At 41.6% G+C, this 24,429-nt stretch overlaps 1 protein-coding gene across 2 annotated transcripts in view; it reads right to left on the reverse strand.

Moving 5' to 3' along the window:
- ppp2r2ba (protein phosphatase 2, regulatory subunit B, beta a) overlaps nucleotides 1-24,429 on the reverse strand; it is a 42,173-nt gene that overhangs the window by 13,168 nt on the left and 4,576 nt on the right. The window contains exon 1 of one of the 2 annotated variants that reach the window (XM_005719611.1): nucleotides 6,839-7,643. The exons of the other annotated variant lie outside the window; for it this stretch is intronic. Coding sequence (XP_005719668.1) covers nucleotides 6,839-6,908 — 70 coding nt within the window. The 5' untranslated portion in view covers nucleotides 6,909-7,643. Of the gene's footprint in view, nucleotides 1-6,838; nucleotides 7,644-24,429 lie in introns of those variants that run through there. 2 annotated transcript variants of the gene reach the window in all.

A 24,429-nucleotide genomic window follows, 5' to 3' on the forward strand; every position in this document is an offset into this window, starting at 1 on the left:
ACACACACACACACACACACACACACACACACACACACACGCAAACCACAGCAGAGGCTAGCCCGCTTTTAAACAGTGACAATAATATTAGACAGAGAGAAAGAGAGAGCGCTTGTTGTTTTGTACCCCCCACGCCCTCTGTGGACCTGCTGCTGGTGGAGCTCTGAACAGGAGAGGGGAATGTTGCTATGGAGACCGTTTCCATCTCTAGCGGCAGTCAGAGAGAGAGAGAGAGAGTGTATGTGTGTGTCAATAGCTCTCTGACTTAGTTGCTGATGCTAGCTGTAATTCAGCAGACAGTGAGAGAGAGAGAGAGAGAGAGAAAGAGTGCTGCAATAGAGTGAAAAACCTGCTACTGCATCTGGGGGAACGAGTTCAGTTCAATGCAGCACACAAGTTCAGACAATAGAGTCCCCGTAGACGGACTCATCGCTTCACAAAAACCTGTCGTGCATGGTGGAAATGACCATGCATCCTGTCTGTGTGTATACTGTGAATCTGGCTCTGTCCTCCTCCAGTTTTAATTTAAATGTTAGAGAAAGTCACAGATGAGGCCAGAGGGATTCTTACGAGCACGTGTTGATAATGACATGATGTGGGAGGGCAAAACTAATTATATTTGAATGAAGAAATAATGACCTTTCACAGAGAAGACAAAGTCTGACCTAATTGCAGCCTGGGAGAACCCTTCAATGCACCATGCTGGTGTTGCATGTACTGTAGCAACACATGCTAAAGGCGCTCTGTAAATGCATTTGTACACCTCATACATGTAGTGCATGTATGAGGTCTCTCTCTCTCTCACACACACACACACACACACACACACACACACACACACACAGTAATGTCTTCCAGTACCACCAGGCCAAAGTCACTCATGTGAATCGAATGGAATCGGCTTAGCATTCAGCATTCTTTAATCAAAGCTGGTTTCGCCCTTTTTTGCCCTTCTCCTCTCTGTTTCTGCCCCCTCCCCATCCCCCCCACTGCCTCTCTTCTTTTCCCTTCCCTCATCATCATCATCATCCACACATTAAGTCACTGAGGGGAAACAGTAATTGATGGATGCTATTTAACAAGTTTACACACGAATACATCCTTCAATCATCTCTTTGAATGATCAACCAGGCAGAGCCAGTGGAGCTGAAACACACGCTAACGTGATGGAATGCTCCCTTAAATTAGTTTTTTTTTTTTTTTCATGCAAATGATTTCAGACCAGACATGACTTGTAATTGCGTTTGTGAATGGCAAACATCTTCTTCAAATGAAACTTTATGACAATAGAAAAATAAATTCGCAGCACTGTCACAGGTGGGCAGGGTGTCTCAAATGATTTCTGCTGTTGTCAGTTGCTACATGACCAAGATGACTTGAATTAGAGGGAAGCCAGACACTGGACTGATCAAATGCTGGACACACACACACACACACACACACACACACACACACACACACAATAACCAGATGAAGCCTATAAATCCTGTGGCCAGCCAGGTCTGACAAAGACAGGTCAGCGCTTCCTGATGCATCAGAGGGATGCTTGAGATAACACACATCCATCACCAGTAATAACTCAGACGAGCCTGCTGGCCTGCTGCTCAGATGTCTACATGGAAGACTGAATTAAAACAGGCATGGCACAGTTCTTATCTGCTTCTATCCAACAATCTGACCCCCAATAACCCCTTCACTGTGCAATATAGAATTGGCAATCAGACCAGCTGGATGGAAACATAGATATGCATCGATTCTGGAATGAAAACCCCGTACGAAGAGCCAGAGACACAGGAAAACCAGGAAGGGAGGGAGAATATTGAGTTTATTTATAGAGGCCTGTGCACAGCACACCACCCAAAAGAGAGAGGTGCCACTAAATGCAATCACAGAGAAAGGAAAGGTCTGGGGAGAGAAGTCGGTTTCTCAAAATAGCTCAATAAAAGCTTGTACAGCAAGATTCACTGGCACAGACACCGGCAGAGACCAAAAATAAGAGTGCCCTGCCTAACCTCTAGACAACGCATAATCCTGTCAGGAGCTAAGGCAACAAGAAAGCAAATTGACGTTGATCTCGTGGCACTGCGGAGTTGTGTAAGACACAGAGACTTGAAAAAGGTGTGCCTGAATAGAAAGCAAGTTGCATAAGGGGTGTGCAGTATTTCCAGGTAGAAGGAGGGACGTGAGCAACCTGGTGCTGTGCAAAAGCTTTGTTAGAGGTAGAGGGGAAAGGATTACAGCACTTGTGCTGAGCTGCCTGCGTCAAAGGATCAAGCCGGAGGATAATTCAAGTCTGTTCTCACACTCCCTTTCACCTGCCAGTCTTGTTCCCTCAATGACAATTAACAAATGTGTCTTTAGTGCCATTCTTCCTAGGGAATGAATAAACACACGCTAGTATTACATCCTCTGGAAATGGAGACCATTCATGTGCTGAACAAGCAGCTGATAATAACTTCAATTCACACCACCAACAATAGAGATCAATCACATTTTTGAATAAACCCCACTACCTACTGGTCCGGTACCCCGTCAGATGATTAAGGGTTTATTCAACTCGATTACCTTCACATAAAGCAACAGAGCACAATGCAGGTCTCCTCATCAGAAGAGAATGACTCTTTGTAAGATCTGGAGTGAACAAGCTAATTAACCTGGTTTCTCCAGGATCAGCCCCATGAGACTGAGACAGGGTGTGTGTATTTTGTGTTCCTTTTTCTTGCATGTGTGTGTGTGGATTCTTTTGTGCATGTATCTTTGTGTGTGTGCATGTATGATTTTTTTTTTGTATCCCCACACTCCAGGGAGTTGAGGGTGAAATGGGCAAGACGTGATACTGCTTCTCTTCTCACACTTCATTAACACATCGCCGTGGTACACATCTGACTATAGACACAACACGGGGCAAAAATGGAGCAGAGGAAGAGGGGATAGATGAACCAGCATTCATCCCCTGCAGGCCCTAAGCTGAATACCAAGAAGAGTGATTTCAAATTCTTGTTATTTGGTATTCTTTTAGAAATTGAAAATAGAGAGCAGGGGGGATGGTAGGAAAGCGAGGATGCGCAGTATTATAATCCCCCACCAAAAACAAAAGCTGACACTCACGCTCGATCTGTCTGCCTGCGATGCTTTGGTGAAATCCCTTTCATCTTCCTGTTTCCATCAAAGATTAGATGGCTGCTGTACAGACTAAAACCTCACATTTATTAGTGACCTTATCACCAGCACATGTAGCATTCTGAGTGGCGCTGCTTCCTCGACAGGACACGGGAATTAGCTATCAAAACTTACAAATATATCCCATTATAAAATCCCAGAAAGGTCAAGAACTGCTTAGCCTTGAGGCTAGCTGCACCCCAAATGACTCACACACAGTACGTCTATCCCAGTGCTAACTCATCTACTGACCAGGAAGCCATATCACAGTAGAAAAATAGGACATTTTTGTCATCGTCCTACAGTAGCAACACCACGGGTATTCTTTAATAAATTCTCATTAAATTTTCATGGTGCTTCAGACTTAATAAGAAGCTAATCAGGGGATGAAAGCAGCTGCTGAATAAGGAGTGCGACTCGCCCCAACTTCACAGCTTGCCATTAAGCCTCCGCTACCCCCCGCACCATCTCCATACATGCACATGCACAGTCTTTCTTGCACTATGTGGTGAGGCGGGGCGAGGCGTTTTGAGTGCTTCATAGTAAATAATGGATGGGACCTGAGGGTATGGTGGGCTAAGTCTTTTTATGCCGGGGTCCTAAAGTGTGGCCCCAGGCCGTTTGCCTTGGCACAGCCGACCGAGCTCTGGCTCTGTTCTCAGCAGCAGCGGCGGCAGCAATAAAGGCTGTGAGCCCTCTGTAGTGGGACTGCATCAGTATTCAGTGGGGCTAGAGAGGTCACATCACACACAAGCTTGTATCAGACAGATGTATAACAGCAAAGCAAAGAGCAAGAGGTAGAATGTGAAGAAGAGGGGGGGGCAGGGGAGAGAAAGAGGAAGGGATTACATGTCCGACCAGTTGTTCTTTAAGTCATTGTTCCACTAACAAAATTGTAAAGGACCAGAAATCAATACTAAAGCAGGCGTTATGTTAGGTCCTGCCTCACAGCCAGAAAGCTATTTGCATTTTTAAACCCAATGTGGTGCTATTTCATCCATTATCACAACATCCAAGGAGGAGGTGGCTGAAAATGAACTGTTGTAGGAGCACCACAGTCCACTGACTCAACACGCGTATACACAGCCACGGTGAGAAATCATCCATTCTGTCACCATTAGCAACGTGTCATCTGCAGGCGGTTGCCGAATGCAAATCAGAGTGTAATACAATTTTCTCCCCTCTAGATAATAATGATGACTCTGGAAACTTCACTTTAAAATTGAGGAGACTTTGAAATTTCATGCCTGACTACGAATGACTACAGCGTGTTCAACAGAGTCAGTGTAACCACCCACAGACCCACCAAGCACTGAGGGGTGGCATTGGTGCAAGACAAAGGTCAGCTTGAGTGACATCATTAGAGTATCCTGCTTTTGTGGACAAGGATTGCCTGAGGGGAAACCCAACCAACTCACTGCTGCTCATCAGAACCATTGTGTGTGTGTGTGTGGAGAGAGAGAGAGAGAAAGTGTGTGTGAGTGAGTGAGTGAGTGAGTGAGTGAGTGAGAGAGAGAGAGAGAGAGATAACGTGTGTGTGAGAGTGAGAGAGAGAAAGAGAAAGTGTGTGTGTGCGTGTGTGTGGTCTGCACATACTGGGTCTGATAAAAAGTGTGCAGTTTGGGGAATTCATAGAGATGGGCAGAAGACTGACTTTATAGCACTTAAGGGTGACAAGGATTTAGAGGTTGAAAGGAGACACACACACACACACACAGTAATTCATGATATATGAAGTGTGATGATCAGTCATAAATTACAGCAATAAAACATAACAAAAGCAGACATCAGAAAAGCACAGATGGGCTTCAGACTGGATGGTCCTTTGCTTTGGGAGGACATATTTGACAGTCCTCGTGCTGAATGAATGAGATGGTAGATGGAAGAGTGGGAGAGACAGAGAAGGAGCGACAGGGAGATGAAGATTCCCTGCCGTTTTTAAATCTCAGCGCACACATCAAACAAAGATATTCATCGCACCCTCTCGCGCACTCGCTGCGAACCGGTGGCAGTGAGTTTAGTTGTGAAAGAGAATCATCTAAGCCCTAGGCAAATAATGGTGCTCTCCATTTGAATGAAGAAAAGGAAGGAAAAGGGACGAGGGGAAACGGCACAAAAGCGTGCAAGAATGAGAACATACGTATGTCTTTTGAGCCCTGACTTTGTTTCTCCTCCAGCCTGCAATGGCATCTGTAACCTGAGCCCCACAGAAGCTCTGTGGTGGCTCTGACCCACCCTGCAGCCACTCATAACCTCCAACAACATCCATCCTGTTCAATTGTGTAGAGTGTGTCCATAAATATCTTATCCCATGTGGAGCTCCATAATATTTGAAATTACATTCCTCTTTTCACTGATTTTGTTCCTCACCCAATCTTATGGTAAGTGGGTGGCAAAATGTGTCTGGTGTGAAAAAAACTAAAGGATTTCCCAGTTCTGCAGTAACTATTTATACAATTGGCAAGCCTTCCACTGAAACACTGCATCAAACTGAACAATAAAAACCACTCAACAGAATAGGACAATTAAGCTGAAGATGGGAGATGTCCACTTATTAAGGAATTGAAAATTGAGCTTAATCTGTGGTTAAAAATATAAAGTTATTCATATGTGGCCCTTGGCATTTACAACAAATACAGTACAGAAGGGCATTTAGCCTCTATGAAGTTTGATTGTACTGCAATAATTTTAAAACAAAAAGCCATCAGACCTCAATGTTTTTGTAATCTCAATGCTATCAGTGCAGCAGATAATGTCTATGAGCAATCTGCATAATTGCATAATGAGATCAACCACCATTTTCACCTATAAATCAGTGTTTTATGTTCATTAGCGATCCAAGGAGCTCATAGAGAAAAGCTAGAGCTAATTGGCAGAACATAAGGGAAGTATTAAACATCACTTTTAACAGGTTGGAACTCAAAAGGCTGATGTCTGTGGTCAATGAGGAGAAACACATGCATGGAACAGAGCAACGTTTGTAGCTGCAGGGTGGGAAAAAAGGTTATGTGCATTGCATACAGTGAAAATGTGTGTCTGTGGATGCATGTGTGCTAGAGAGAGAGAGATGGATCCATATTTCATTGTGTTGTCTCCTTGAATTAGGGCACCTTGCCTGCTCCTTTTTTTTTTTTCAACAAGTGCACACAGAAGGAAAAAAAATACATTTTTTCCCACTACTTCACACATTCTCTTTAAACTCAGAAACTAGGGAATAAAACATTCTGTACTGGTGCCTCTACAAGGAACAATCCAAACAGATTAAAAAAACCCTGATTACTCTGATCAAGATGCTTATTATAGCGCTAACCGGTGATGGGAAACCACCCCATCCTGCCCAGTTATTACATTCTCACTGGATCTTCACCACAAATGACCAGAATGTTCCCGTAATAACCCCAGCTTATTCGGTGACTAAGGTGATTAAACGAGCTTTAAGTGATCCCACCTTTATGCATTTAATAGTCCCCGCACAGCATCATTATATAGCCTAACATGAGGATATTTATTTTTATCATCTATTTATGCCATTTTATGTGTAACCTGCTGTCATTTACGGGCTACTTAATAATTAGATTGACCAATTTCTTGCTGTGATATTAGCATCCCTTTAGCTACAGCCGCAGGTTATTTACTGTCAAACACCTTTAAACTGTGTTTCTTTTCAACATCAAAATACCTTCGGTTGCATAGTTGTGGTCGCGAAGGAAGCTGTTGTTGATTTTCCGGGTGTCACTCTCCTCCTCCATTGAAAAATCGGCTGATTCGAAATCCTGAAAGCGGCAGACCTGCTCCCATCCTGCCCGGTACCGTCAGCAGGCGGGCTGTGGGACCAGCGGGGGGCCTGTCATGGCTCCAGATCTCCGGTGTAATCAACACAATCGCGATCAAATACCTGTGATGACGACGGTGCACGGGGCAGGTCCTGTCCACACCTCGGGTGGCATCCAACAGACCGACCGTCCGCAACGCAGTGACAGTGTCGACTCCAACAGTGGATTTAATAGCCTAATTATTGCAGCGCGTCATAGGTGCGTCTGCCTCAGGGAACTCTTCAAACGCGTATCTCCCAAAAATGTCAGCACGGAAAACCTGCAGCTTAGAGCTGATAATGATTTCAATAAACGTGTTCTTGAAGGTTGAACCTGAAGTAGCAGCAGCAGCATGGGCGCACTCCGTAAATCTGTTCTGGAGGATTGGAGTTTAGGCAGGCGAGATTTTCCCCTCCCAGTGCCAGCGGGGCGGGCGGGATTATGCGTCAACAAGCTTGCTCCGATCACCTCCGCATTTCCATGTCATAGCCTACAGCGATGCATCTCCACTTTTTCTGGATCCAGATTCTGCATGGTCTCCTCGCTCTTTCTCATTCATTCATTGATCGAAACGGCCCGGCGCCTGCGATCCCTGCAGCTCAGCTGACTCACTGTGCCGGATAGCGCAGAGCTTCACTGTAGCTGCCCACTCTGCTGCTGCGCTTCAGCAGGGGCCCCTCCCTGCTGCTTGACGGCTGGCTCTTTAAAAACCTACAAGCAGCAAACGTGACGCTCAGTTGAACCACCAGGACTAGTAAAGACTTCAAAATCTGTTCACAGATTTTTGAACCACCGAGGTTTGTGTGTGTGTGGGTGTAAAGTCACTGGTAGCAGGTTGCTCTTAAACTACCATTCCTCCATTCTGCTTCAGAGGCATCTATGCACTGCAGTGGCTTGTGTTACTTTTCTTCGAATTAAGACCCTAAAAACAGCTATTCAAGCCACAACACTGAGGTTTGGATGGAGGTGCAATGACATGTCACATTTCTGTCCGAACACATGACAGAGGATTCAGAAATTAAAGGCAGAGAGGGGTCACAAAGCAGAAAGACCGAGACAGAGAGAAGGAAAGGTGAACTTAAACTAGAGAACAGAGGTGACTAGAAAGAATAAGAAAAAATAACCAGAGGCTGATTAATTAGATTAGTAAGGTCACCATCTGCGGCTCTTTCTGGAAAGATCTAATGACGACGCACAAAACGCACAAAACGCACAAAACGAAGCTTCTTCTGGTCAAATCATAATCTTTAATGAGTGTGTGTGTGTGCAGCATCAGAGTGCAATGAATCTCAGCTCTATCTACTCACTTTACGCTAAATCTCTTTGGTACCACAAAGGGACTGGGTATCTCCCCTGCACAAGCCTCAGCGCACATAGCATCAGCAGAGATTGTGGAGCCCCCTCTACTAAATGCATTAGCTCTCTAATCCACAGGACCATTTGCACATCCAATCCTCTTCTCCTCTACTAATGGGGATCTGGCTGTGAGGGAGGCATGCTGCACATAGCAAAAAAACAGGGGCCTACTACACATGCTGTTTTACACCCCATCAACCTCCAAACTCCATCTCCATCAGAATACATTACGGGGCATTATCCATGCAGGGGGATAATGAAGGCTGCTGGAGCATCCGTGAGGACTCGTGGTTCACGTTTCCATATTTACAGTCCTCCACACCTTTAATGAAATCAGCAGAGAAATGCTACCATCCTTGACCCTCTTAGATTTAACTGAGTGGTCAATAGCATTTCCCACCTCTATCAATATTTAAACAGGATATACGGGGACAAAAGAAACACAAAGCCCTCCTCTTCAACAAAGACTTTGGCTAAGTCACAGCTGAGCAGGCCGAATAAACTGAAATGGAATCGGCGAGACAAAAGGGTTTTATAGAATGAAGCCACATGGATGAGCGGTTCAGTTTTGTCAGATTTTGTTGGGAGTTGAGGGGGGAAAATTATGAGGCAGAAACATGGTTAAAGCACAGATATTTGACTGTATAATGAAGGAATAAGTGGAGACTGCTGCTTGGAGCCAGAGCCTGGGATCAATGCTACAACATCCATACAATATCCTCTCTTCCTGCCTTTGTCCCATTCGCTGTGCATACAAGTCCTTACCTGCATTCCATTCCCCTCCAGCACTTCATAATGTGACTAAGAAAGTAATTACAGGTTGATACACTCATATTCTCAAAGCCTTCACTCAAAAGGCCCCAAGTTTCTTCACCCCGTGGCTCAATTGATGCTGTCCTCCTCCTCAGAACACCAAGCTACTTGTTCTCCTCTGCTACCTCAGCTCTCTCGCTCATTACACCCCATCTCCCACTCCACTGGGTAAGACACTAGTGACTGAGCGTCTACAGCCCAGCTGCTGCGTGTCAGACTTGTAGGAAATGCTCTGGGGGGCGGCCAGAATTGGAGAGCGTGTCCTCAATTCTCCTCGATCGTGTGGACAAAGTGGGTTAAATTAGACTCCAGCAGCACCAAACATAGGGACACAATCACGTGGCAATGATATTTTAGTCATGGCCAATTGCTTTCCTTGATGTGTTGTAATTGCTTGACCCGGGGATTCCGGTGAAGGGCTACAGGAGGCAAAGACGCCGCCTGCATACCAAAAAAAACGCATGCATACGTTTTTACATATAGATACTTGAGAACACCGCAGCTGTTCGGCACAGTTCCCTATACTTCTACACCTTCATTGCAATTACCTCATATCTCAGAACTTCAGTCAATAGTGCATTGATCGGTGGATAATGTCAGGTTTAAATAGGCGAAGATATTGACTATTGTCATCAGTTAATCCAATAAATAGGAGGTTGTGGTAAATAAATCCCAAAGCATATACGGCACACAAGGTAACCATAGTTTGGGCTGAAAATGCAATAGTTTATTTTACACCAGTTATCTTGATTGTAAATTGTTCATGTCAAATTTTAGACACAATGCTACTAGAATACCTTTATTTGTTATTGTACGGCTATACCACAAAGTCTCGATCATCTCTCTGAGCGATTTGTTAAGTCCTTGATCCACCTGCATGTGTCATCACCGATAGCTAGATTTAGCAGTTTGGTCATGATTATATCAAACGCAGAGCTGAGGTCTACAAACAACAATCCTGCACATGTCCCCAGGTGTTGAAGGTGAGTCAGTGCAGCATGGAGACGGCGTTTATAAGAACCGCTGTTGACCTGTTGGTCCAGTGTGGCTGGAAGTGAAGTAATGTAGTGATGCTTTTTAGCATGTTCACTATTTATTTCAATGTACTGACATGCTATCGTTCTTCAACTACCAGTATACACGAGACTGGAATGTTTTGCAGGGTTTGTGATTCATAAATCAAATTTCCTATAAACATGACATTTTCAATTGATGGTGCAAAAGGAAGAGGTAACTAAAGTTATTACAATTATTCCAGAGGGGAAAAACAACATCTGTGCCACATTTCATGGAATATCATTGAGTAGCTGTTGGAGGCGTTTCAACAGAGAACCTCGTGGTTTCAAAGAGGGAAATGTCAAGAGATGATCAGTCATAGGGACACGCCATTTGGAAACATAAATGAAGACGCAAAAAACTGTGCCCCGGGCCATCGAGCTGGTTTATCATATATTTCATCAGATGTCAAAACTCTGATGTGCTGGCAGAGTAAGATTAAAAGTCAGCTTTTTTTCCACACAAGTAATTTCTATCATTCATTTTATGTTCATGTTCATCACAGCTTCACTGAAACATGCCCATGTCAGAAGGCAGAACACAAATGTTATAGTCTTACCTGTTCATTTAACTGGATGCAGTTCAGTGCAACATGACCAGGGCACTCATTCAAATATGAAGAAACATGTGACATTTGATTAATGATGAACGGAGCATTAAGATTGAGCTGCTGGGCAATAATAATAATATCTATAAAAGATTTCACAGCATGACATGTTCAAAATTTCTTGACAATTTATTTGACACTTGGAACAAGTGGTGGACTGACCGACTGCAGCTTCAAATCCAATATTGCCATAATTGCTAATTGATTTACAGCACTACCCACAATGCTTTAATACATTCAGATATTTTAAATGAATAGCTGCCGTCCCTTGAACAGCACAACAAAATCTGATGGAAAGCAAATCTAAACTGCCTGAAGTCATACAATCACGCAAATTGAAAACTATGGATTATTTTACTCAGGAAAGCTGTGGTCTGAGAAACACGTTACAGAATTAAGATTTAACCCTAGGCAATGTTTGACCTACTTTGTTTCAAGATTTATTGTAGAATTATGAAGCAGGTATTCTCACAAAACAGCTGTTCCTAAAAACTGCCATCATTTGACCAGGATGCTTTAACTGAACATAAGAAAGGACTGTATTATTATATTATAATAGTCCAGAGGTTTGAAAGCACAAAATGCAAAATAAAACAAAATACATTAAAAACACTAAAAAAGGCCATTTTCTTCCTCTTTAAGGTAGAAAGGTAAAGCTGTAATTCAAAATATATACAGTAAAGCCTATTTAGTAGTTGAGCTGATTTCGTATGACATGCCTCAGTGGGACAAGCTGTATCAGAGCACAACATGCTGAGCTACAAAGTTGTTATGGTCATAATTTTTAATGTCTGTTCACCAGTTTTAGATTTTTTCTGTGTTACCCAACAAATCAGGATGATAATCATTCAATGGCATTAAATTCCCTCTCCAAACATTCATTGCCTGCCATTAGCCATGCAACCCACCCTGGCATTAAGAGCAGCTAAACACACGGGGGTAATAGGATTGGCCTGGCAGTCCATCTGTCAGGGGACTGAGTAGCGGCAAACCCCAAGGAACAAGTACCTGGCCTGGATACGCTCTCTCATTCTGCCCTTTCTTTGCGGTCTACTACGGAAATATTTATACGGTTTTTAAATGTAACCTCTGTGAAACTAAAACACTGCCATTCAAGCACATAAATGCCAGAAAGAAAAGGTAAAAAGCTGGAAAATACAGTCTCTAGTGGGAGTTTATAACCTCCTGGCTTTAAGTAATATAAAATGCTGCTACTCTTCTGTTAATAGACTACAGATGGAGATACATGTAGTCGGCAAATGAATTGAGTCAGGGTGGGGGAGGGATAACAGAGGAGAACTCAGGGCCTGGAAGAAGGAAGGGGAGAAAGATAAAAAGATGGATGTATAGTTTTGGTTGAGGGCATTAAATCAAGCCTAGAGGCTGTCCCTAAATCAGTAGGCTTTACTCTTGGTGTCATTCCAATTACATCAGGATGAGACTAATGCTCCATTGCTCCGAGACTTCAGACCAGCAGGACTGGATTTTCTGTTTCCCCCTGACTCTCTAGTCCCCTCCCCCAACCTCCCCCCCTTTAGCTCTCTATCTCTCCCTCCTTCGCTCTCCCTCTGCCTCCCTTGATAATAAATTAATTGAAAAGAATGCATGTACAATGATTAGCGCAGGACGTAGCATTTTGGTTGAACATTAATCAAGCGAAATGATTGTGTTTGCATGTACACACCTCAAGAACAGAGGCATGGATGCATGACCCACATTGGCATCTATATAAAGCAGGTACCCTAATCACAAAACACACACATATACACACTTATAATAGCCTTTGTTGTGTTAAAATGTTACGAGCAATAAAGCAACATACAAATTGGCCGACAGGTGAAGAATCCTACAACGCTGCTACACATTTTGATTTGTTTTCTGACTACACGGTCTAGTCTTGCTGAGAGGAAATGGTGCCACTTAACAGAAAATCATTGCATTGCGCTGCTACGGTTGCTAGGTAACTGCAATTGAACTGGCATTGCAATGCAACACAACAGCTGTCCACATAATTGGACAATTAAGATCTTAAAATGTCATTATTTTGGTTATATTCATCTCTATAAAGGCTCAAGCACGTCCCAACACATTTTGTACTAGTTGGGTTAATGGGAAGAACACAGAGGGCTCATGTTCGGAGGAAAGCTGGCTTTCATTAGTGAAAATGATCAGCGCTTTATTGGGAGAAAACAGCAAAAACAAAGTCTGTCTGTGCGGCCCTGAAAGACTGGACAAACACAGTGTGTTGTCAAGTATGCTATATTTAACCTACAGGACTTTCCTCTATGTGTGGACGCATGAAAGACCGACTGGTAGAAAGTAGGTTAAGCAGGTTAGTGAGTGCCTACAAAGCCACCTACCCATACACAACAAGGGATCAATGCGCAGCTTATGTTCAGAACCGTGGACAGCTCTGCACTGTGCTGAAGCTAGCAGAAAGTGAAAAAGGCCTAAAGGGGAAATACAATTTCTATAAAATGTTTCTCAGATGTCGTATAGCTCAGCTTTCATTTGAACAAATCAGAGAGAAAAGCTAGTGGAGTTAGTTCAGGAGCTGCTTCTAATATGAATTAACTAGTCAGTATAATAAAAAATGACTATCACAAGTTCTCACAGCCTTTTGTGTCTTCAAATATTTTCTCTGTATCAAACTAACAATCAAAAACTAAGAATAACAAAACAAAGAAACTCTTTTCTGTAAATGGAATTCTTTTCCAGCTTTCACACAATTATACGCTGTTGTAATGTACATGCCTACTGTGTGTGCTGTAGTACCATGCTGAAGCACTGTTATGTGCCAGCATGTAGGTAATCACGCTTGTTGGACAGGGAGTGTCTATTCAAGAAGAACTCCTGTTACTAACAAGAAAAGCAGCAGTGTGGAAATAGCCTGACCCCACATCTGAACATTCTTTTCTTCTTTTTTTTTTGCTACAGCTTGCCAGAGAGGGTTCCCTGCAGCCATTCAGTCATGTTTCAACCAGCCCCATGTGACAACAGAACATGTTCTCTGTGCACCTCGGTTCAAGACTCCCCCACCCACACACACACAGACTCAAGCTCTCACACGCAAATGCACATTGCTTTATTACAATAGTCCACACACACGCACTCCGTCAACAACAAAGACAAACACATGCAAGCATGTCACACTTAGAGGCTGTAATCTCCAGGAAAATCCCATTTGGCAGAGCAGCTGCCAGCGTGGATCACAGATAGACTGTAGTTGTGGTGCCCACAGGGTAGCAAGCTGTCCATCCACACTTTTCTATCAAGTAGAGTCGCCAACCACCCACCCACCCCCGAAACCGACACGCACACCTAAAGATGAGCTTAAGATGGGATCAGGCCCTACCACTGTGATGGTAAATTCTTGCCATTTGCCACTCTAATAGGTAGGTGTCAATAAGCTCAAACAGCCTTTTTCTCATTTAAACAGGGCTTTGCTTTGTTATTTAATTTATTGATTTGTTATGAGTGGGATCTATGTTGCAACGTAGCTGCAGGGATTTGCCATTTTTGATGTAGCATGATGTGAGGAGACTTTCTGGCAAAAGTGGTCCGTCCATCTGTCTGCTTATCGTGCTGGCTGGCTGTCAAAAACACTTTCTCTGTTGATGTGAAATGAGACTTGGATAATAAAATAAAATATTAAAATCATTCTAAATCTTTCATATGCATTACAGATCTAATAAAAAACAACAACAAACTATATCCACCCATCACAGCATCCACAAATGTATACAAAATAAGATTAAACATACAATGACAGCATGTCATGTGCTCGAGGCTCCAGTATTAAAGGAGATAATCTTATAGCACCACCAACTGGTAAAAAATTAATATTACATGCTTGAACCTAGGCAACGATTTAAGATTGATTTAGCTTATTTTAACTCCGGCCATGATCCCTAAAAGCTGTTTGTCAGCCTGTACAGTTTACAGTACCACAGTTATGCATCTGTGTAATATGGGTTTGTTTACTATTACATTCACATATTTATTTATTTTTTTGGACATAAGTGTGCCTACATTGTTAAAGATAAATGAGGCTGGGTCCTGTCTTTGTTAAGACCAGAAGAGCAGGATGTGCATGTGCATTGTTGAGTAGGGATGCACCCATCTTATTCGCCCTTTTGTATTCACTATTCATTTACTAAAGTGTCTCCATGTGATGCTAAGCTTAGAGAAGGTCATTCACTGGAAGAGACCTATTGACTGGTTGAAAGTCGTGGCACATTGATTGTATGTGTGTGTGTGTGTGTGTGGGGGGGGGGGGGTGAATTTGTGTTCAACATTCAAAGATGTAATTACTTTATTTATTTGACACTTGTCTATCTGGTGCAAAAAGGCATAAATAATAATCAAAACAATACAAAAAACCATCTTGCTATTGATTTTGTAACCAGCTGGCAGGCAAATGCATTTTTTCAAACACTAAATTTTATAGTGCATCCCTTGTTTTGAATATATTTTGTAGAATAAATTAGTCAAAGATAACAAAAAGCAGACCTTAACCATATTAGAATTCAGAGAAATATACCAATATTAGCACGAAAAAGAAAAATGTCATAAACATATAATGTAATGGATGTCATTTTAACAAGTAATTTTGTGAATGTTCCAGTATAATGGGTCATAACACAGTTCAGACATTGAAGCGGGCATTAACAGTTATTTATAAATGATTAAACAAACAGGTGTCCTTTTTATTGTTCCACTGTGAATGAACCAAATTAATTAAACACACACACAAATAAAATATATTAACAGTCAAATATAGTAAGCCAAATTAAGATAAAAGTGAAATTCACCGTTGACTCTTTCAATATATAACTCGTCATCAATTCATAATTCTCTGAAAAATGTGTTTATTATTTCCAGCACACTGATTCTTGAGTTATTTCCTAAGAACTTGCTTTGTGAGGTTAAAACTGAAATCTAATCATTTTATCCTTGAATCCCAAGAAAGTTTGTGGATTTTTTTTTAATAGATTCATGACAATTTGAGATGCAATTGTTGCCAGGACAGCAGACGTTAATAGTAGTTTTCTCTGATAAAATATAGATTGCATATAAAAGATAGCTGTAGCCATTAATGAATCTCTCTTTGGTTTGTGAGGCTGTGTTATAAAGCCTCAAGATATGATGAGCAAGTGAGTATTATACTTTAATGTATAATATTGTAAAGGAAACAAAACAGGAAAAAAAACATCAATCAAAAAATTGCTCTCTTTTTTATTCGGGCTACTGAAATTTATTTTGGGCTACCAAAAACTGAAGAGTCCCTGCCCGAAGGGCTACCAGGGATTTTGAAATTTTGCGAGCCCTGAGATATATTTATTTTTTTTCTTACTTTTTTGTTTCAGCAACATTAAATTTAAAACTGTACTTTTGAGTTAAAATATATATTTATAATTTTAATAAATGACAAATTAAAAAGGCATGAACATTTTTTTTTGTATTGAAAAAATATCGAACCGTGACACCAAAGTATCGAACCAAACCGAACCATGAATTTTGTGTATCGTTGCACCCCTCATATCTATCTATCTATAGATATAGATATATACCGGTATACTTTGATCAGGCGTATCAGCATTTTAACTTCTCATTCTTTGTCCCACATTGAGAAAATGTCCCATAATTTTTATGGACTCAACCCTAGGGACAGGAACTTTTCTAAAGTCTACTTGCTTCCAAGGCCACCCTCAAAAAGTCACCAATTTGATGGACCAGCCACAACAAACACTGGGAATTTGCTTAGGACTTGAAGCTGGTGGAAGGTGGCTGTGTTATTTTTCAATTTCACAAATGGAGAATACACAATGTGGACTCACTTTCAGCTTTAGTGTCTCAGACAAACACACTTGCTTCAGATTTAGTTTTAGTTTGTTGGGATCTGGTCACCCTACTGCCATGTGATATGAATTATACATAAATGTGTGTGTGTGTGTGTGTGTGTGTGTGTGTGTGTGTGTGTGTGTGTGTGTGTGTGTGTGTGTGTGTGTGTGTGTGTGTGTGTGTATAAGATGTGGGTCACATGTCAGTAGGAACAGTTATCATATACTGTATCATCATGTACAAAGAATTAAAAGAAGTACATGTGAGTATAAGATTACACATTTTTCATGGTCATGCCAGGTTCGTGCATGAGTGCATGTGTACTGCTCTCCCTGCATGTGATGTGACAGCATCAATATGGAATCCATAATTTGCTCACCCCTGGCCTCAGAAACAAAGCATAGCTAATTACTCTGGTGACACAGAGGGCACAAGCTGCCAGCTGAGGGCCTGGAGGAGAGCTTTGAGCTGAACTAGCTGCGAGAGGTCGCCGTGTGGAAGCAGCCCTGTGATCTGTGATTTCTGAGTGTTCACCACAGATGTTAGAGGCCATACACTTGGCTGCACAAGTATGTAGATAAACACATTCATACGGATTTTTAAGGGCAGTGGCGCTAAGAGGACCTCCATCTCCTCTGACAGACGAGTGAGTGAAACCGCCGAGAGAATGTGAAACGAGACGGGGAGTCGGGCTGGGAGTTTTGCCTTACAGACATGCTTCAGTAATCACACAGCAAGGAGGCAGACAGATAGGATGTTTCTTTGTGAAACAGCCATTTCCTCCATGCGGAGGTTCTTCCTGGCAAATCTAGCTCCTGGAACCTGACCCTGCTGCTTACAGTGAAAACCAGTACGCTCAGACAATCACATGTTACATGTTCAAACTGTTGCTTTTCCACTCAAGTGCTATGTGAATGTAAAATAGCAGCAATCAGACACACTGAAATATGTCACACACATCTGCGGGGCGCACGTACTAATCTCACAGCTAATGGCTTAAGTTTGAGGTAAACAGTAAACAGCCCTGTGTGCCAGGACAGCTTGGTCTAGCGGCACACTGTCAATACTAATGACATCAGGACACAAAGTATCACTATGGAAACCTGGAGGCCCTGGGTCTGTCCCACACCCCTGTGTACTACCGGAAGGCTGCAAGAAAAAGAAGCCCAACTGGGGAAATAAAATGAAAGCGAAGGTAAGGAAAATCAAAAACAGAGAGCGCTAAAGGATGGAAGCTAGTGAATGAGATTCAGTAAAATGAAGACGGGTGAAATCAAGGGTGAGCGAATTGCCTGAAAGAAGGAAAGAGAAAGAGGGGGAACGGGTGAGTTGTGGGGTTTGGAGGCAATGGTTGGTTGAAGCTGGTTTGGAGCCAGAGGCGAGTGCTTGGTATGAAAACAGGCAGAGCAGTGTGCGGCAGCCAAGCCTGAGATTTAACTCTGCCGGAAGAGAGCTCCTTCCCCCCACCAAAAAAAAAAAAAAAAAATCTGCACTCTCATCTTCTACCCCTCCTCCTGCATGCATCACCCTATCCATCACACACTCCATTCCACAGCCCGACCGCCTCTCCTTTTACTCAGCCACACTTTCAAACAGACCAGATGGGCTCAGTACACCCCACTGTCTGCTGCCATCGACATCACTGTAATGCTACCGGCCTCCTGAGCTGTTTTACTTCCAAGTACAGTTTTGCTAAAGTGGCTGCTGCAAAACCAGCTTGGCACTGCATCACTGTGAGCAGGTCTAACAGTATGAATTAATGTGTGGCTCATTAAGGGGAAAAAAAGCAATACCTCTCATGTTAGATCAGTCAGAGCATGTTGGGTCTTGGCCTTCAAAAATATTTACTATCAAGCGTAAAATTGGCTGCTGGAGAGAAACTTAATTTAGCCTCAGTATTGTGCTTTGTCACCCGCCGGGCCGCCAAACACCTTTTGTGCTACGTGGGTCACAGAGGCATTTGGTCAGAACAATGTGAACTAATCACAGGAAGCCACGGTTAAGAAGGAAACGAACATCGTAACAGAGTGGGTACAAACCCACTGTAGTCTGAGTTAAAGTCAGACTACAGGTGCTGGAAGATTAATAACTGCCTGTTTGTCTTTAATTCTCTTGCACAATTTTATATGTAAGAAATGCAATGTTTGAGCTTTAAAATGTTTTTGAAAATTTCTTCTTTACAAGCAATTATGTAAATTGGGGTTTAATAATATGGGCTGATTAGACTGAGATTTAATCAGTAATGTGATTTGGGAAATCGCATTGTCTAATTTAATTTGAGTTAAGCTTTTTTCTTTCCTCCTTTTTGGACTCATTGCCTTCTGACTCAAATCAGTTTCTTGAGCCTCAGCAGGCTTGAGAGATGGCGCCTAAGCAAATGAGATAACAAGTGCTGAACTGACAGACTGTCATCCAGTCACGTCTGCATAATCCCAGAGTATGGTGCTGGTGTCATGGTGGGATTTAAAATCTGGTTGCAGTGAGACAAAGGTGGTCAACAGAACACTTGGCTAAGAGTTATTTAAAAAGCAGAACTACTGAAAAATATTCATCCAGTTAAAACCTGTTTTAATATGCCTGACATCCTTTACTTTTTAAATTATTTTTAAGCATGTGGATATAGTACATGTGTTGCATTCATTTCATTCTTTTGTAAAATTAGTTTAAATGTTATGTAATAAATATCTAGCACAAATATTTTTGATTTGATATTTTTCTTCTAGAATCAAATCAAAGCATATTCAGAATGTATTCAAAATTTAAGCTGTTATTACCTGGTACTGTAATGTACATAACAAAGTCACAACAAAGAAAAGCGATATTTAGAGTCCTCCTATACAGTGTTGGTCAAGTTACTTGAAAAAAGTAATCAGTAACTAATTACTGATTACTTCCCCCAAAAAAGTAATCCCGTTACTTTACTGATTACTTATTTTCAAAAGTAATTACTTACTTAGTTACTTAGTTACTTTTTAAAAACATGATTTACAACCTGAAGAGGTGATAAAGCGATAGATCTTTCAGCCCAATTCTACCTTTTCTACATAATCCATCATACAAAATGTAATCAAATGAAAAAGTCCCTTTTTTAAAACTTGTTTATTAGTTTTAATCTTTTAACTTTATGCATCAAGCAAAAATTTAATTATATGCAACATTCTCTGACTGGAAGAAATTTGTTTAATATTTAAACCTATTTTCTGCACATTCCAGCACATAAAATTATTGGGTTTTTTGTGTTTACATTCACTATTTCAAATAGATGCAAGTAAAACACAGCAGAAAATAAATAAAGTCAAAGACTCAGCGGCCCTTTTGCTCTATTTTCACCTGTAAAGCAGGAGCAGGGTAGGTGGAGGTTTACCCTGGTGCAGGTGTGCCGCAGCGGTCAGTGGAAGAATCCGCGAGTTTCTCTGTGAGTTTCCCATTACGTCGTAGCGCTCTCGGTGCTTGCTCGGAAGTTTAGGGGGTTTTTTTTGCTGTAAAAAGAAGTTTTCTTCCCACGCACGATGGACGCTAATGTTTTTGTCACTTTTTATGGAATCAAACTTAAACTAAGGTCAGTACTTCCACGCTTTAAACGCTGCAAGCTCATACTCGCTCCCGCACTCGATATATTATCCACTGTTGATCTGCACACAGCTGTTTTCACGAATGTTGCACTTGCTTACGTCACTGTCATGAGACATTCTCGCAAAAAAATCACAGTTTTAGTAACGCAGTAACGCAGCGTTCCTACGTGAAAGTAATGGTAATCTAATTACCTTTTTTGCAATAGTAATCCCTTACTTTACTCGTTACTTGAAAAAAGTAATCAGATTACAACGCGTTACTGCCCATCTCTGCTCATATATCATCCACCATATACTTATATGTTGTCAGTACAAACAATGGCAGTAAGAAACATAGTTTTAATAGCCCTGTATAGCATAAATCATTAGTTTGACCCTGAAGACCTTGGTGGATTTAAGCCAAAGTGTAATGGATTGTTGACATCACTCTACACCTTCAACTTCAAATCTTTTATTACACCCAAGAAACATATAAGCAATCATAAATACTAAATTGCTCACTTTAAGTGTGCGGCAGATAGCTGCTGTTTATCACAAGTCGTCAATATCAGACGTGACTTATAGGTGAACAAAATATAAAAAGACTGAGTTCTGGTTTTCATGTGACATCATGTGTCGGAGAGCTGGATGTTCTGTACTCTGTGTGCGCTTCCATGTGCAGGACTCGGGGGTTGTGGGGTAGCACAGTGAGTGAAAAGAGACAGCAGGGAGAGGTTGACTGGTACTCCGTGTACTGCTGTTGTCTGCTGCTTCATACTGTAACATCTGGTTACATTATTTATCCAGTGCCATGTCTTCAGTGTATAACACCATTCAGATAGGACAGTAAAAGCTTTCACTGCAGTATGGCGCGAGCAGTGATGAAGCATTCCTCCCTCTTCCCTTCTCCCTCACACACACACATGCAACACTATACTCTGTGGTTCTGACAGATAGAAAACATAACAGATGACTCATAAACATCCTGCTATCTAAAGCTGTCTCTGCTCCAGACAATGTTTTGGTTTTGATTCCTGCCTCTTATCGACCCTAATGCTCAGGTTGTTTTGTACAATCAGAAGTGCAATGACTCTGCAACGGTGGATGGCTATTTTCAGAAGGATATAGGAAAAACTATGCTGGGAAACCATAAAACGGGCACCTAAACCAAGATCTAATTGGATCACAGCTATTGCTTCTATGGGTGCGGTTGGGTTTGGGTTTCTACAGGCAGCTGAAAGGAATACCAAGTCATGTCTGCTCCTTAAACTGAATGCTTACTATCCTCACAGCAGATGACATTGTCACCTCTCCTTCACTGTTTTCCTGCAGCTTTTTGGTAGGATTCATGTGAAAACAGCATTATTCTATTTTATTTTCACTATTCCCTAAAAAGAACTATGGTACAGTAACACTACAATTTTCATGCAGTTATATTGTTAGTTTAAATTATTTTCTGTATATTTTCAAAACCTAAATAAAAAGATTTTTAGCCACTTGGGGGCAGCGGAAACTACATGTGAATAAACAGGTATCAATATTAACTCTAGCTTAACTATTCTGGCCTCACCAGCTAGCCTTAACTTTGTATTTTAAGTGCTGCAAACTATGCAGTATCAAGAAAAATAGATACCTGCCCCAGTATACACATATATATGTTATCATCCCCACTGCACTCAGTATACATATGAAAAAAATATCTGTGACTGTATTTACTGTATATAGCAACTATTTTTGTAAACCATTATTTATTTATTTTCCATTTTTTTCTAATAGCTAATATTTCTAATAATTCACTTTTTCTCATTGAGCCTTGTGCTGCTGTAACATGTGAATTTATTCATATGGATCCATTGCTGAGACTGGACCAAAAAATAATGTTGTAAGCCATGAAGCCATAAACCTTATAGCTCTTTGTGGTTTTATTATTATAATCCCTCTGATAAGCATCCAGTTATGATCCATTAATACAGATACATTATTTATAGCTACTTTAAGACTATTAACTGTAATAAAATTGGACATTGTTAAAAGTGTCGGTAGTTTGGTTTGCATTTGTGCTACATGTTTCTGTTGCACTCCTAAAGTTCTATTTTTTTCCACATTAGCTCAACCCCTACATCTGAACGGTACAAAAACCCCCACTGAACTACAAGTGCCAGTGTGTACCTCAACCCTTACACAACAAACACAACAACACCCACACAATCGGTACGTCTGCTTAAAGTGAATAACCTTATTTTTTCCATTTTGGGCTGCATTGTTTCAAATACGCGCCGTCGCTTTGTTTTGTCATCTCTTGTACCATTTGTGCTTCTAATCGGCTGTATATTCTTGTCACAGCCGCAGCACAGTCTCATTAAAGTTTCATCCAAGCTAGTCTATTCTTCCAGTCTAAATTCACAAAGCTTTAAAAGGCTGCAGCGCAAACAAGAGAAGTCTGTGTGTGTCACCTTGGCATGCTGAACACTTGTTATGCCTTCCACTCCGGGAAGTCTAATTTTAATCGTATTGTGTGCGCTTCATAATGGAAATCACCAAAATAGGAATTAAAGACGAGAGCTAGGTATCAAAACTATTTTAATTACACCACAACAGTATCAAACGAATACTTTCTCTATAAGCTTGTTTAGCACACTCAAGACTATATATTGCACTGACTGCCTTATCTTTTTTTTTCCAGGGCCTAATAATAATACAAGATACAGGAGCACTGTCATGCCAAGGGTTTAATGAATTGATTTTTATTGCACCACTGTGAGCATGTTCACAATAACCTGCCTCATTCAACATCTCTTTTATAAAACCACAGAGGCAGATGGGCGGAGAGAGGGCAGAGGAAGCCCATCCTGATGTTCTATATATACCTCAGTCCCAATAGTAGTTGTGTCTCTGCTGCAGCCTGTCAGCTGGAGCACAAGCCCAGCAGTCAAGCTTGCAAAGGAGCCCCTTTGTCTGGCTCCCAACCGGGGCACAGTCGATGCTGTTTAACAAAAATGAAAGGGGGGGTCGTCTCACCGTTAAGTTGCAGGCCAAAGGATGTAACATAATGTTTATTCTACTTCCACATATGACGAAACAGCGATACAGAAACAGGACAAAGAGACCTGTGTCACTGTGTTTGCTGTAATAATACACTAACCCCTGTGAGGCACAGAGTCTCACTCATACTGTAAATGTGCGCTTCTTTTCTTGTTTTCCTGCAGATTTGCTGCGGAAACTTAGCAGGAAGTGTTTGCTGTAAAGTGAGATTACGGGAAAATCCTGTGTGAGGAGGACACTGATATGTTATGGTGTTTTTGTCTCACTGTGCAAGAGAACGTCATGTTTCTTTCAGTTGTCAGTGGCTCCTGAGATCCTCTGCTTTTTCCAGATAGTGTATTATCTGCCATTTATTTCCGTCTGTTACAAGCACCCAACTTGTCTCGCTTTATTTAATTCAGTATTTAAATAATTCTTGTATACTTCATATTCCTCGCCATTGTCTATCTAGGCTCTCCTTTTGTTGCTCTCTCTTTCCTCTCACATCCATCAGGTTGCAGCAGATGGCTGCCCCTCTTTGAGCCAGATTCTGCTTGAGGTCTCGTCCTGTTAAAGTTCCCCAATATTCCGAGGTGACTGATTATAGGGAATTTTCCTATTAAGGTCTTCTCTCAAATTATTGTAAATTCTTTACCTTGCAATATAGAGCAACCCAAGATGGTTGTAGCTCTAAAGTGGCACTAAACAGAACAGAACAGTTTTGTTTTCATGTTACTGTAAACTGCCTGTGGAGCAAGGGCAGGAGCTGTCAAGAACCAGACTAAGATACATATTTCTAAGCTTAGGCCTAGGCTGCCACTCGTTTGACAAACCACCTAATTTATCTCCCATTTAGGACGGGCCAGTCCATCTACTGGTTAAGAACAGTGACAGTGAACCAAAGCAATACAGGTCATAAAACATAAACAGTGCACCGAATGACACTAAAGGGATCCGCATAATTGCTTAGTTACTTGGAGTTGCTCGGCCCCATGTTAAAATACATTTTTATTTAGTACAACTTTAATCTTTACACAGCTGGGAAAAAAGAATGGATGCATGACTACAGCTTTGGTCATTCGTTTGCTAAAACCGAAACAAATCTTCTACTTTGTCATTCTAATCCTTTGCATGCAGCCACACTTCTTTTTACATTTACACCACTAGGCCTATGTCATGAGAGCACCTGCAGGCAACAAGCCAGAAAAGT

The sequence above is a fragment of the Pundamilia nyererei genome, unplaced genomic scaffold, assembly GCF_000239375.1.
Source record: "Pundamilia nyererei isolate P.nyererei 1_Seehausen unplaced genomic scaffold, PunNye1.0 scaffold00001, whole genome shotgun sequence".
NCBI lineage: Eukaryota > Metazoa > Chordata > Actinopteri > Cichliformes > Cichlidae > Pundamilia > Pundamilia nyererei.